The sequence below is a fragment of the Peromyscus californicus genome, unplaced genomic scaffold (genome assembly GCF_007827085.1).
Source record: "Peromyscus californicus insignis strain IS unplaced genomic scaffold, ASM782708v3 Scaffold_18__1_contigs__length_77618521, whole genome shotgun sequence".
In the NCBI taxonomy this organism is placed as follows: domain Eukaryota; kingdom Metazoa; phylum Chordata; class Mammalia; order Rodentia; family Cricetidae; genus Peromyscus; species Peromyscus californicus.
This window is the reverse complement of record NW_026294480.1, coordinates 44,675,278-44,688,223: the sequence shown is the minus strand read 5'-3', so window position 1 is coordinate 44,688,223 and position 12,946 is coordinate 44,675,278. Positions and strand designations below refer to the sequence as shown.

General features: G+C 38.8%; 1 protein-coding gene across 1 annotated transcript in view; it reads left to right on the top strand.

Annotated features, from left to right (window-relative positions):
* Itga1 (integrin subunit alpha 1) overlaps positions 1–12,946 on the top strand; it is a 146,578-nt gene that overhangs the window by 44,875 nt on the left and 88,757 nt on the right. The window contains exon 2 of the mRNA XM_052743314.1: positions 9,085–9,205. Within this exon, the coding sequence (XP_052599274.1) occupies positions 9,085–9,205 (121 nt within the window). The remainder of the gene's footprint in view (positions 1–9,084; positions 9,206–12,946) is intronic.

Below are 12,946 nucleotides of genomic sequence, written 5' to 3'. Positions count from 1 at the left end.
AGGAAAAAAATAAGACAGAGAGAGCATGAGAAGACTAGACTAAACATGCAATTCCTCCTTCCAGACTTCCCAATCAAGTATGAAAGGAGAGTGGGTGTAGAAATAAACCAATGTGCAGCTAGTGAAACACTCTCTACATGGGAAGACACATCAGGAATAGGAACAAATATTTCTCTAAAATTTGTGTGTGTGTGTGTGTGTGTGTGTGTGTGTGTGTTACTGGGGTTTAAATCTAGTGCCTCACACATAGTAGGCAAAGACTATGAGCTATGTCCCTAGTCCTGAAATACAAATTTAAAGCCACATTTTTATCTTCTTTTCAATAATGTTCCCATCATCTTCTCCCAGTTCAGAGGTAAGCCCTACCTTGAATTAAGCTTCTTGTAAATAACAAGTACTTAATAACAGCTGTGAAGATCCAAACATCAGACTACTTCCATTTAAGGGAAATGTCGACTGAAGTTCTTGGGGATATTGGCTATAACATCTGCATTCACTTCCATTTCAAGATACTCAAGTGGGCTAATGGAAAGAATGTAAAAGATGATGTGACCAGATAGGAATAGAGTTTGGATCCAAGGATTTTCCTGTTCAACTAATGTTTTAAATGTTAAGAGATCTTGGTAGTCTTAGCAACAATTAGAGCTAAGGAAAACAACATTTAGAGCTATCTCAAAACAAAAAAGCAAGAATCAAAAAGTTATCTCTTTCCTCTGAAAAGAAAACAAGTTTTCTGCTGACCCCTGCCCACAGAAATATTTCAGAATTCCGTTCTACTGAGACTCATCTTCATTTCCCACAAACTGCTACATCTTTTAACAGTTTCTGATTTGTTTTCTAAATGGTCTCAGGTGGATAACAGATTGTACTCAATTGGCTTACATTATTTCCTTTTGATAGTCTGGACTTGTTTGAAGTTGAGCAGAGACACCAAGAAGCTTTTGAATGAACAGAATGTTTGGTAGTAAATGATATCATGGAAATGTGCTGTAACCAGTAGCTAAGAAGGAAGGGAAAGTATACAGTCATGTTAGTTTAAAAGTCAGTGGATGATTAAGAGCAATAGTAGTCATTCAGAAAAAAAAAAAAAAAAAGCCTATTACGTGGTATAGGAAGATCCATAATGGCAGCTAGTACATGGAGAATATGAACTTGTTGGTTGCTACTACTAGCGAATCCTAGGATGAGCAGTCATTCCCCTATTGGTTTTGGTGTGAGTGTGCTATCAGAGTTTGCACAATACTTCAATTTTTAGTTTTTTGGAAGTATTTACAAAGGTTAATGAGTGCCCCTGTGTGTTAAAGCAGAAAGTGTGTAAACTGTATTCCATCAAAAGTGACATTATAAACCTGTTTTCTTGGCCTCCTGTTTCTAATATGGCAAATTAACGAAAAACTGAGAGGTAAGAGAGGTCAGCATACCAGTGGTATGCAAAATGTAACATCTCTTTGGGGCCCAAGACATTACAGAGTGAAGGTAGACCTTACCTTATGTCTTGATTGTTTCCTTAAAACTTTGCATACAACTTATTTTTGTCCATTGGTTTATTTATTTTAGATACCATCTTCTTTTACAGCCCCAGCAGGCCTGAAACTCAATCTACCCTAGACTGGCATTGAATTTGTGATCCTCCTGCCTCAGCCTCTCAAGTACTGGGATTACAGGTGTGGGTCACACTGAGCCCACTTCTAAATAAAACATTTTTTTTAATGTAGGCTTATTCCCAATTTGAAAGAATGTTGTAGCCAACTCAAGAGGCCTGTAATTACTTTCTAATCTAAACAATCACAAACTACTTTGGTAGTGTTTTCATGTGTTGGAATTTTTCTAAGGAACAAACTGTTATATTTAATAGTGATATGATATAGCAACAGGAATAATCACACTGGAAAAAATTATCTTTAATTCCTCAAATTTTAACAGTCTAAATAAATGGTTTAAGAAATTATGTATTTTAAAATACTATAACAGTTCTTTTTCATTCTTTTATACTTTTTTTTTGTTGTGCCCAAATATGTTTTTGCTTAGTTAGCTCCAATCTTGAAATTGTATATTGGGGAAAGAAAAGGCCACTTTTGAACCTTCTTGTACTATTTGTACATCAGGGGACAGAATAATCTTCCCAAGTCACATTTTGTCATGTCTTTAGTTCTGTTTTGGAGTTGGATCTTACCCACCTACTATGTGCATTCTGTCAATTGACAGACCCCAGGAGAAAGAGCTTAAACAAAATACTGTGGTCTCTTTCCAAAGGTTCTTTCAAATGGATTTTATTAGTTTACATAGGATTCCTTCTCAAAGAGATATATAAGCCAGAAACAGAATATCAATCTTAAGTTAATTTTTATTATTATACACAAGTAGCTTCATGGACCAGGAAGACATAGATCATACATACACAAATGGTTTTTCGGGTTTAAAATGCTATCGGGTTTATTAAACATAGGAACAAAAAGAAATATCTCAAGCCCTACACCTCAGGCCTCAAAAATACTAATTAATAGATTAGGAAAATCAGTAATGGGATCTCTTAATGTCTGGAATTTTAATTGTCAAGTAACACTATTAAGTAAGTTGGAGAAAGTGTTTGCCGCAATAACAGCCTGTTGGCTTTTTTGATTCTCAGAAGTACCTGTCCTGCACACAAACAACAGTAACTGGGGAGTTATTGTTGGGGCTGGGGAGATGGCTGAGTTAGGAACCCAACACCTAGAAAAAATGTTCAGTTATGTCTGCAAGCGCTTGTAACCTCAGTACAGAAGGGACAAGTGGTGGCAGAGACCGGATCATGACACTTGTGGGCTACCAGCCTGACCAAAACAACTAAGCTCCAGATTCAGTGAGAAAACTGCCTCAAAGAAATCAGGGAGAGAATGGTAAGTTGGACATGCAGTATGCTGTGGTGTACACACAATTATGCAGTGGAACACACATCTTCATACACATGTAAACACATGTGTATACCATGGACACACAGAGGCAGGATGGGGTGGGACAGGGCGGGGAGGGGGGAGGCTGGTATTAAGTTAATAAAGATCCATTGAAAAGATTCCCCAACAAAGATAGAGCTGTTTTTCAGGTTTTTTTTTTTTTATATCCAAAGACTATACATCTTCTATTTCTGCATAACACTTTGGCCACCCTGATTTGTTTTGAAGTGCAGTTTGCCTTTCCATATGCGGTGCTCAGCTGAGCCATCAAGGACATAATGAGTTCAGCTCTCAGGATGCCCGGGCAGCTGGAGAACAGCCCTATGCTCATGCTGCTTGCACAAACACACGAGTTGTGTTCCCACAGTGGGATCCAGGACTCCTAAGGTCCTGCAGCTTTTTTATCCTGTAAAACACATGACGCTGACAGGAGGTGGGGGGTGGGAGGGTGGTTCCGAGAGTAAGAATTTCCAAGACCAGAGTAGACACAGTCTGAAAGGAGCATGTGAAGCAAGCAATTCTTTGCGGTGGGAGGGTATGGGCAATGAGCAGATGTCTGTAGATACTACAAAGGAAAATAAACACTACGGAAGAGCAGACTTACATAGGAAAACTTTGAAGGTTTTTTTTTTTTTTTTTTTTTTTTTTTAAGAGTGATGTCTGGGAAATGCCCTGGTGGAATTGAATACTCTGGGTAGCACTTCTGAAAGGGAACAAGTTCTTATAGTCAGGGTGACTTCTCTGCTCAAAATCCTTATTTTTTTCTATTTATCCTGTCCTTCTTAAAAACATGTAGAAAACACCTACTATGTATTAAATAATATGCTTCCTTGAATCCTCCCAACCAGCCACACACACACAAATATACACAGCACTTTGGAGATCAAATGCCATTTGTTAACAACTAGAGGTCATGGACTTTCAAAGCAAAGACAAAACAATTCACTTAGTGCAGCAAACTGAATTCACAAAGCAGCCTCCCAGGGGGAAGCTGGAAAACACATGCATATCAGGGTATTTGAGTTGGCTTTTCTGGCCTTGCTGATGGAAGGAGACATCTTGCTGACATATTCCATCATTTCTGATGAAAGGGGCTTGGAATGGTGTTGTGTGTTTTCTTTATGTCATTATATGGGGGCATTTTTTCTTGTTTCGAAGAACACAAATTAGACATATTTCTTTGTATGGCAAGTATGGGTTTTCTGTGTTTGAAGTTAGGATGTCATATCCAGCTACCTTCTTTCTTTCTGTACTCTCTGATCAAGCTCTATTATGGTCATGTTTTCATTATTGATTTTCTATATCTTTGCTAATGGAGGCTTTTGGATCATTTTCATGACCAAAAAGCTACAAAAAATTATCTTTTCAACTTTCAGATCAATGGGAACGATGTTATTCTATAGCTGTTTTGGCCAGATCTTGTTACCATTTCAGTCAAGTTCTTATTCTTTTTGGCAACCATGTACCTCAAAATTGAGATCCAATTATGTAATCCATGAGGAGTAAATTAATTAAAATTTCAGAGACAAAGCATTGATACCATCAAGTTTGTTATACATAACAGACAGGAAGGAACTTATTCTGGAAGTCATCAATTTACTGAACACTTTAACTATGATCTTTCATTTTATATGTCATCATTTCAATCTTTAGATTGGAAAGAATGTTAATTATGAGTTCTCCTGTTGCTAGGTTGGATAGACATACATGAGAAGTTATTAAAGGAAAGCAATGGAATTATAAAACATCTCCTTCACCACCACTTACTTGATACTCACTTGCCTTGGGCTCAGAATTTGCAAGGTAGAAATTTCCATTAGCTATTACATATTCCCGTCTGGATATGACTAGAGCGGTGTTGCTAGGCCAGATGGTCAGGCCCAGAGTTGCTTATTTAAGCAGCAAACACACAGGCCGAAGTAACTCTTCTTGGAATCGGGAATGTGTGTGTGTGTGTGTGTGTGTGTGTGTGTGTGTGTGTGTGTGTGTGTGTGTGTGTGTGAAAGAGAGAGAGAGAGAGAGAGACCTCCATCTGACTCCACAGACTCAAAAGAAGCTCATATTTTTCTACCTTCATTCAGCTTTTTTTTCCCCCAAGTCACCCCTCAAATATTCCAAAACTATACAGGGTTAAAAACTTGCATGGGCCAGTTGAGTTTTGTTCTTAGGTGGGTTATATTTTCATCCTTATCAATCTGACCAATTTGTTTAACCATTCTGGAAATGAAGACAGTCTAGAGTTTGTTACAGAAAGTCCATGATTGGACCTGAAGAGATCCATGTTGGCATCCTCTGTCTGCTGTTAATACATTCAGCCTAGACACATCTCTCAACCTTTCTGAGGTTTAATTTCCAAATACACAAAAAGAAAGCAATAACTACTAACCTACCTAGCCAATGACTTAATATGTTATTTCTATGAAAAACAGTATTTTGGAGCAAATAAACACAGACCTGGAAGCTATGTATCTCTTTCTCTCATTTATTGCCTGGCATACTAAATTTCACTCTGGTGGGGGAAAATGAGCAAGAATGATTTAATTTATAAAATACAACCTCCAGCATCAACCACCTCATCTTTCTCGTCTGCTTTTTACTACTGTGCACATAACATATGGCCATACTTGAAAAGGAGCAGACTCCTTCATTCCTTTTCTCTACAGACATATGTTTTCATGAAGTCCTTCAAGAAGCTTGGTCCGAGTTCTGTTGCTATGACTACTTTCCCATACCAGCGTCCCCAACATCCTTCTCAGCCAGTTGCCGCCAAGAACAGTTTCCTCCTCAAACTGCCATCTGAGGACACAGAACTACACAAACTCATCCTTGCTAATGAGAAGGCACTTTCTTCTAAAGCTGGCCTTGAGTTATTTGTCACTAGGGGTTTTTTTTTCTGGTTTTAGGGAGAAAAACTGAATCAATGTGAACGGTGACTGATGCTTTATATTATGGAATCCCATGGAGACATGAGGACTATTTTTGGCTCCCAAAGCTCTCACTCATTCACATGATGCTGATGAGAATGGTATCGGCATGACTGTTGATAAGTTTAGTGGGATAAAAAATGAGGAACAACACATGGCACATGGTATAGTTGTTAGTAGAGAAAGACTTCTCAGGGGTACATGTCAGAGTAGTGTTTCCTTTAGACATCTGACTCTACACTGTATTCATTTCCAGTTACTTTCAATATCTTCCTTATCTGGACTCTCAAGACTTTCAGACTGTTATGTTTTGTTTTATGATTTTTGTTTGTCTGTTTTTTTTTCCTTTCATTCAGATAAGTGCCATTTTTGTCTTACTTCTAGAACATAAAGTCCCAAGAAAATCTACTCTAATAAAATGAACATTGAACTAAGAGTTATGAGACACTGCTTTTACTGTTTACTGACTCCTTTAAATCAAAAGGACAAGTTGTAAACTACTTTTTTAAAAAAAAATGTCATCTCCTGTGCTACATGCTCCTTAGTGCTTCAGAAAACATAAAAGAGACAGATTTACTATCGCTTTGAGCAAATTGCCTCTAGAATTCTAAGGACAGGAAATGAAAAAAAAATGCAGCACCCACCCTTGGACATTCCATGCAACATGTAGAATAGACAGACCCAAGAACACCAAACACTCAAGTGGCCTTTAAGAGAGAATTAAAAAACAAACAAAAACAAACAAACAAAATGATAATGTGCTGAATAAAGAAATCCTTCAAACAAATGGAACTGACCCTGACAGAAAAAAAATAATAATACATTTCCCATTTTGTCTAAAGGGAAGTCATTTGAATGTAGATCAATTCTGCTACCTGGGTAGACATAGTGAAAAAGAAGCAACATGTCACATAGACATGCTTCTTAAACCTTAAGAGGATGCAATCCCATGGAGATTTGATTCTTGAAACCTGGCTGGAGCCTGAGATTCACAATCCCCTGGGTGATGCTCACTTTCCTTGGGCGACACATCCAGTGATCTGTGAGCCACAGCTGGTGTACAGTCGGTAGTAGTTCTCTGGTCCTTGTATCTCTTGAAAAGTTGCTTTCAGTTATGGATAATTTTGACTCCACAAGATTTTGGCCATGTCTAGAGATAATGCTGATTGTCAAAACTCACAGAATGCTGCTAGCACCATGTGTACAGGGGCCATGGATATTGCTAAGCACCCTTCAGCACAGCTCCTTATGACAAAACTGCCTGCAGTGCCGTGGTTGAGAAACCACACTGTGGAGGCAATATTCTGTGTATGTCTCCTATGAAAGAAATCTGTTGAAACTGTTCAAAACATCAAAACTTTAGAAAGAAGAGGTCAAGCGCATGTACTAGAAGCTTGGAGCAGGGGCCGAGCACTGTTTAAAATGACCTCCCAGTATCTACAAGAGGATGTTGGGGATGGTAGCCAGCTGCGCTCCATCGCCTTTGAGGAATGAAGAGGAAATGTACATAAAAGGACCTGTCCTGGCTGCCTACTCTTTGTCTACTTTCTTCATGCCAGCCGAGAGGACTGCTTCGTGAGCTCACAACCATATTTGTCCTGTGTGTCTTACTATGCTTAGAGACCCTCCCAAATCCTGGGTAGAAATTTTCTTCTCACTGCCAAGTCCCATCTCCCCCTTACCTTAGAGCATTAAAAAGTCTTCCTTTGCTAGAATGAGATGGCTGCCAGTGCCTCTCCAGCCACAGCTGGCATCCTTCCCTCTCCAGCATGTTATCTTTCAGACTATAAACATGTTACTGCCCATCTGTGTAAGAGGAATTGTGCCAGATTTTTACAAAGGATAAAAAGATGAGTAAGACTGTCTTCAGTTTTAAGACTTTCCTAGTCTGGGGGGGAGGGGACTCCAATAGATAATAATATAAATAGTATTTAATGGTTATCTTGGTAAGAATTTTTAAAAAAAAAAAATCAAAGAAGAGGTTAAGGAATTAGAAGATCAAGACAGACTATATAGATAGATCTATGAGTGGAAAGAAAGGTTTTTTTTTTTCTGGAATATTTTGTCTAAATTAAGTTCAAATCCAGTGCATCAAATAAATACTTGTTATTGTTGATGTAATTTAAAGGTTGTGAGTTAGAGTAATCTGGATTTAGAGCATATTTATGGAAAAAGTTTAGTGTGAATAAAAGCCAAGAGACTAGATGTGTTAAATGTCTTCAGTCTATAGGAATAGAACAGAGACGTTTGCAGAATCTGTGTGGTTGAATCTAGTTTTGAGAACTGACTTTAATGGCCTCTGAAGATGCCTTGGAATGTACTATTGTAAAAGGTGGTGATCTTTGAGAAGAGTTGTTGGTTACATTCAGGATGGGGATATTGAAACTTATAAGTCTATTCTTCCAAACTAGGACCAAATGAGGAATTTGGTACCCTCCTTGTGATTTCAGAACCTCTGTACATGGTCACCCTTCATGTAAAACTTGTCTTTCACTTGGATCACAGAGAAATCAAAGAGATAAGCTCTCATTGTGTGTGTGATGTGTACCAGGCATGGACTAATGAGAATACTACCTAATTTAATCCAAAATGTTTGTGAGTTTATCACAGTCAACACTGGTGCAAAGAGGCTTTTTTGTATTGGTACAAAGGTCCAACAACTGCTTGTTTCTCCAAGATAAGCAAAACTTATCTCAGGCCTGCCTAGGAAGCCATCCCTGAGTAGAAACAATCCTCTAAAGACCATCCAAAGGAAAGGAATCCTTTGAGTGCAAAGGAAAGGCAATTTCCTTTCAGAAACAGAATGGAGAAAGCTCTTGCCAGGGGGGTTTAGATGCAACTGCCTGCATTTCCAGACCTTGCAGAGGGGAAAGGATGCTGTTTAAAATCACCCTGGTCACGTTGTACTGTAGGGATCACTTCTGGGAAAGTATCTGCAAACTCACTAGTCATTTTTAATTTCTGTGACTCCCACTCAATCCTGAAATTTTACTTCTGGGAATGGTACAGATACTAATTTCCAAACATTTAAAAAAAAAGCCAGCCTGTAGGTGCTCAACGAGTAACATCCTCTCAGAACCTTGCTTGAGTTCTCATTCTCTTGAGTTTCAATTGTTCTTTTCCATAAGAGCACAGCTTTCATTGGTAACCCTAAGAATGCCTTCTATATCCCAAACACGATATGTTCTCCATTAACCTTGTGTAACTGGACTTCCTTTCCCCTCTCAAAGTTATTCTAGGCTTCTGCATATCCTTCAACGTTGATGTGAAAAATTCAATGAGTTTCAGTGGCCCAGTGGAGGACATGTTTGGATACACTGTTCAACAATACGAAAATGAAGAAGGAAAATGGTAAGCATACAGGCTCTATTGTTGTTCAGTTCTTTTCCACAAAGAAATGGAAAATATTTTCAGCTGGTTTTATGAATGAAACATTAACTGAATTACTCATTTGTGCTAGAAAATGTATTCTAGTGGGGTGGTGATGGAGGCTGACGTGAAGTTAAAGAAGCAACATTCCTTGGAGTTTTAGAGGAAGTGGTTACACATTTCTGCTGTTTTATTACTGGAATGACCTCAAGGAAGTTTCTTATTCTAGCATTCATTCACTGTGTTGCTTTGACAAGTGTTCCTGGATTGTTCCTATTCTAGAGTTACTTGAATAGTTGACTGAAATTCATTAAGAAGGAAGTGGTAGGAGATGAGATGCCCAGAGAGAGTTACTATTACTTTATTTGCAGGGGGCTTAGTTTTTTTTTTTTTTTGGTGCTTTGGTGATATACTAAGTGTTGTCTAAAGATGACAGTGAACCCCAAGCCGGGGAGCCTTGTGAGTAAAGGTAGACCTTCAAAGACAAATAACAGCTCTTAGAACCAAAAGCAGAGCATGGGGAAACCACTGGAGGTTGTTTCATTAAATGTAATTTAGGAAATTAATGTAGATCTGACTGGATTGCCTACAAATTATGAAATCCACCTGCAAGCAAGACCCTAATTTAGTACTTAAAAGATGAGATTTTGTAGGGTCTGGTTGGACAGCCTGGAATCCTAGTATGAGACATGGAGATGGGGAGATCAGGAGTCCAGGGTCATTTGCCACTATATAGGGAGTTCAAAGCCCACCTGAACTACTTGAAACACGGTTTTGAAACAAAATGAAAACAAATAAATAAATAAGTGAAAACAAGCCAAAAAGAGAGATGAGGCCCCAAGGCTACCCTAGGGGTGACTGGAATCAAATAAATGTGTATCCACAGTCAACTTATGAATCATTAAGTTTTGATAGAGCTTTAGAAGTGGAAAATAAAGGGAATAAAGGGATGAGAAATATTCCAAAATTTCTGTATTGGAATATTGGAAAATAGGGAGTCATTGACAGAGACATTTTTATATACAGACATATAAAGTCAATCTTAGGGGAAGGTGATGAGTTTATTTTAAAACAGTTTGAATACAAGATGGTGTCTAGTTAGTTAAAAACTTCAAAAAGGAATGCTGATAGGTAGAGAAACTGACAGTAGAAAAGAAATGAGCAATAATTAGTTGAGTGCCCACGCTTTACCCTGTACTCTGCCCTGTTCTCACATGTGGCTGTAAACATAACATGCACTCAATGGTTATGTACTGACTAAGTAGCTAAATCTTGTATAACATGTTCACACCATCCATGAAGCGTAACTACATGAAAATAAGTGAAGAACAGTTCTCCAAGAGAAATGGAACTGTTTCAAACAGTGCTAGAAATCACCCTCCAGGCTCTCTGTGCCAATCCCCTTTCTTAGAAATGCATTAAAAAGTCAATTTTGATCATCACTATTTTTGTGGTTAATACCAGATTTTTACATGTCAGTGTGTATGCGAGAGCATGTGAGCATTTTGAATGTATATGGACATACCTGTTTCTATTTTAACATCCCATATTTCCAACAATATTTATGGGAAAGTGGAAAAAAACAAAACAAACAAATAAGAAAATTTCCATCCCAGAATTCTCAAGCAGTAATGGGTGGCAGGCAGTTAGCTGTGGCTCTAAAGAGACCCAGGCACTGGTGATGCAGAAAGATGTTTGGATATTCTGCTAGTGTTTATAAAATCGGAGAGAATGCAGGGTTACTCTGGAAAATACGCTACGGAATAACTGGCATACTTTGGGGAACAAGGATTCTGTTGTTTTAATTTTCTTCAGAGGTGAACATCTTCATAAGTATTTGTTGCCTATATTTTAGAAACTTGTCCAATTTAGGTTAAAAAAAAAAAACAACCCATTCTGACTCATCTTACCTCTTGGCTGCACCATGCCTAAAGAAGGAAGGAGTTTTTGTTGGGTCACTGTACGTGTGTCCCCTGTGTTTGAAAAACATTGCTTAAATTCTTTGGAAAGAATCAAAACAATACCAAAGTAGCTTTATGTCCTCTTTACCTCTCAGGAGTTTACTGTCAAGTGTAAATTTACTTTATGACTTTTGCCCAGAAACCACATGTTTTCTCAGTAACAGAACGCATCATACCACTGATTAAGATCAGTGTTGCTCATCATGGCTAGCATGAGTTGCAGCATTCAAATGATTGCAATGTGGTGCAGAAGAACCCAGAAGAACATAATTGGCCTAATAGCTTCAATTTGAAGAAAAGCGATTGAACAACACTTGGCCCAGCACAAACTTTTGGGAAAATGCAAGATGTGGTTTGGGGCTTTCCACTGCTCTCTCTTGGTCCCTTATTTCTTCTGTGCTGGACTTTTTAACGACTGTCCAAGCTACTTTGGAGGCTTCCATGACTTCACTGGACATGTTCTCCCTCAGTAGACGTCAGGTTGTAGATAGATATATCCCTCCAAACCCAATCCTCAGCTCAACGTGTATCTAAACTCTGCTGTCCTTTGTGCAATCTAGAGAACACTTCTTAGAAGGAGAAAACTGGCTGAACATCCCAGGGTGTTTCTTCACATCCTTGCCTTGTCACAGGCTTACTATGTAAACCCTGTGGCCATTCACTCTGTGTCTCAGTTTCCTGTCAATGACATGATGATCACAGCAGAGTGAATGACCATAGGGTTTGCATAGTAAGCCTGTGACCAGTCAAGGATGTGAAAGTACCCTGGGATGTTCAGCCAGTTTTCTCCTTCTAAGAGGTGTTCTCTAGAACCTTGAACTGGTGAAATGCCTTCTGTGACCCAAAGTCCTGTGTGAACATTCTAGAGGCAAAATACCCTCTAAAATGGAAAACAAGACAAAAACAATTTCATAATCCAAGAATCTCAATTGTTCATAAAGCACAAAATCAGATCTCACTTATTTTCATTTATCATTCTCACTTAAATACCCCTTTTAATACTTTTTATTAGTTAATTTAAATTTTCCCCAGCCCAATCAGTTTCCCCTCCTACCTTCCTCCTCTCTTCCCAGTCCCTTCCCCATCTACTCCTTCTCCTTTCTCTTCAGAAAAGTGTAGGTCTTCCATATATATCAGTCAGCCATGGCATGTCGTGTTACAGTAAAACTAGGCACCCCCTCTCCTATTAACACTGGACGAGGCAATCCAGTAGGAGGAAGGGGTCCCAGAAGCAGGTAGCAGAGTCTGGGACAGCCCTTGCTCCCTCTGTTATGAGTCCCATAAGAAGACCAATCTACACCACTGTAACATGTGTGTAGAGGACCTAGGTCAGTCCCATGCAAGTTCTCTGGCTAGTGGTTCTATCTCTGTGAGCCACTATGAGCCCAGGTTAGTTGATTCTGTGGTTTTCTTGTGGTGTCCTTAGCCCCTCAGCCTCCTATAATCCTCCCCCTATCCCTATCACCTCTTACACAGGATTCCCTGAGGTCTGCCTAATGTTTGGCTGTGGATCTCTGCATCTGTTTCTATCAGTTGCTGGATGGGATGTCTGACGACAATTGGGCCAGGCAATGATCACCTGGTGTAGCAGTAAATACCCTTCTTTTAATATATATCTAAAATTGTCACCTGCACTAAGGATATATAAGTGAACAAAAATTAGTGGATATTGGGGAGCTGAGGTTCTACCGTAGAGAGAGGCACATAAAAAAATTACAAGGTAAGTTATCCTTTATGACAGAATGTGGTAACTACTGCCAGA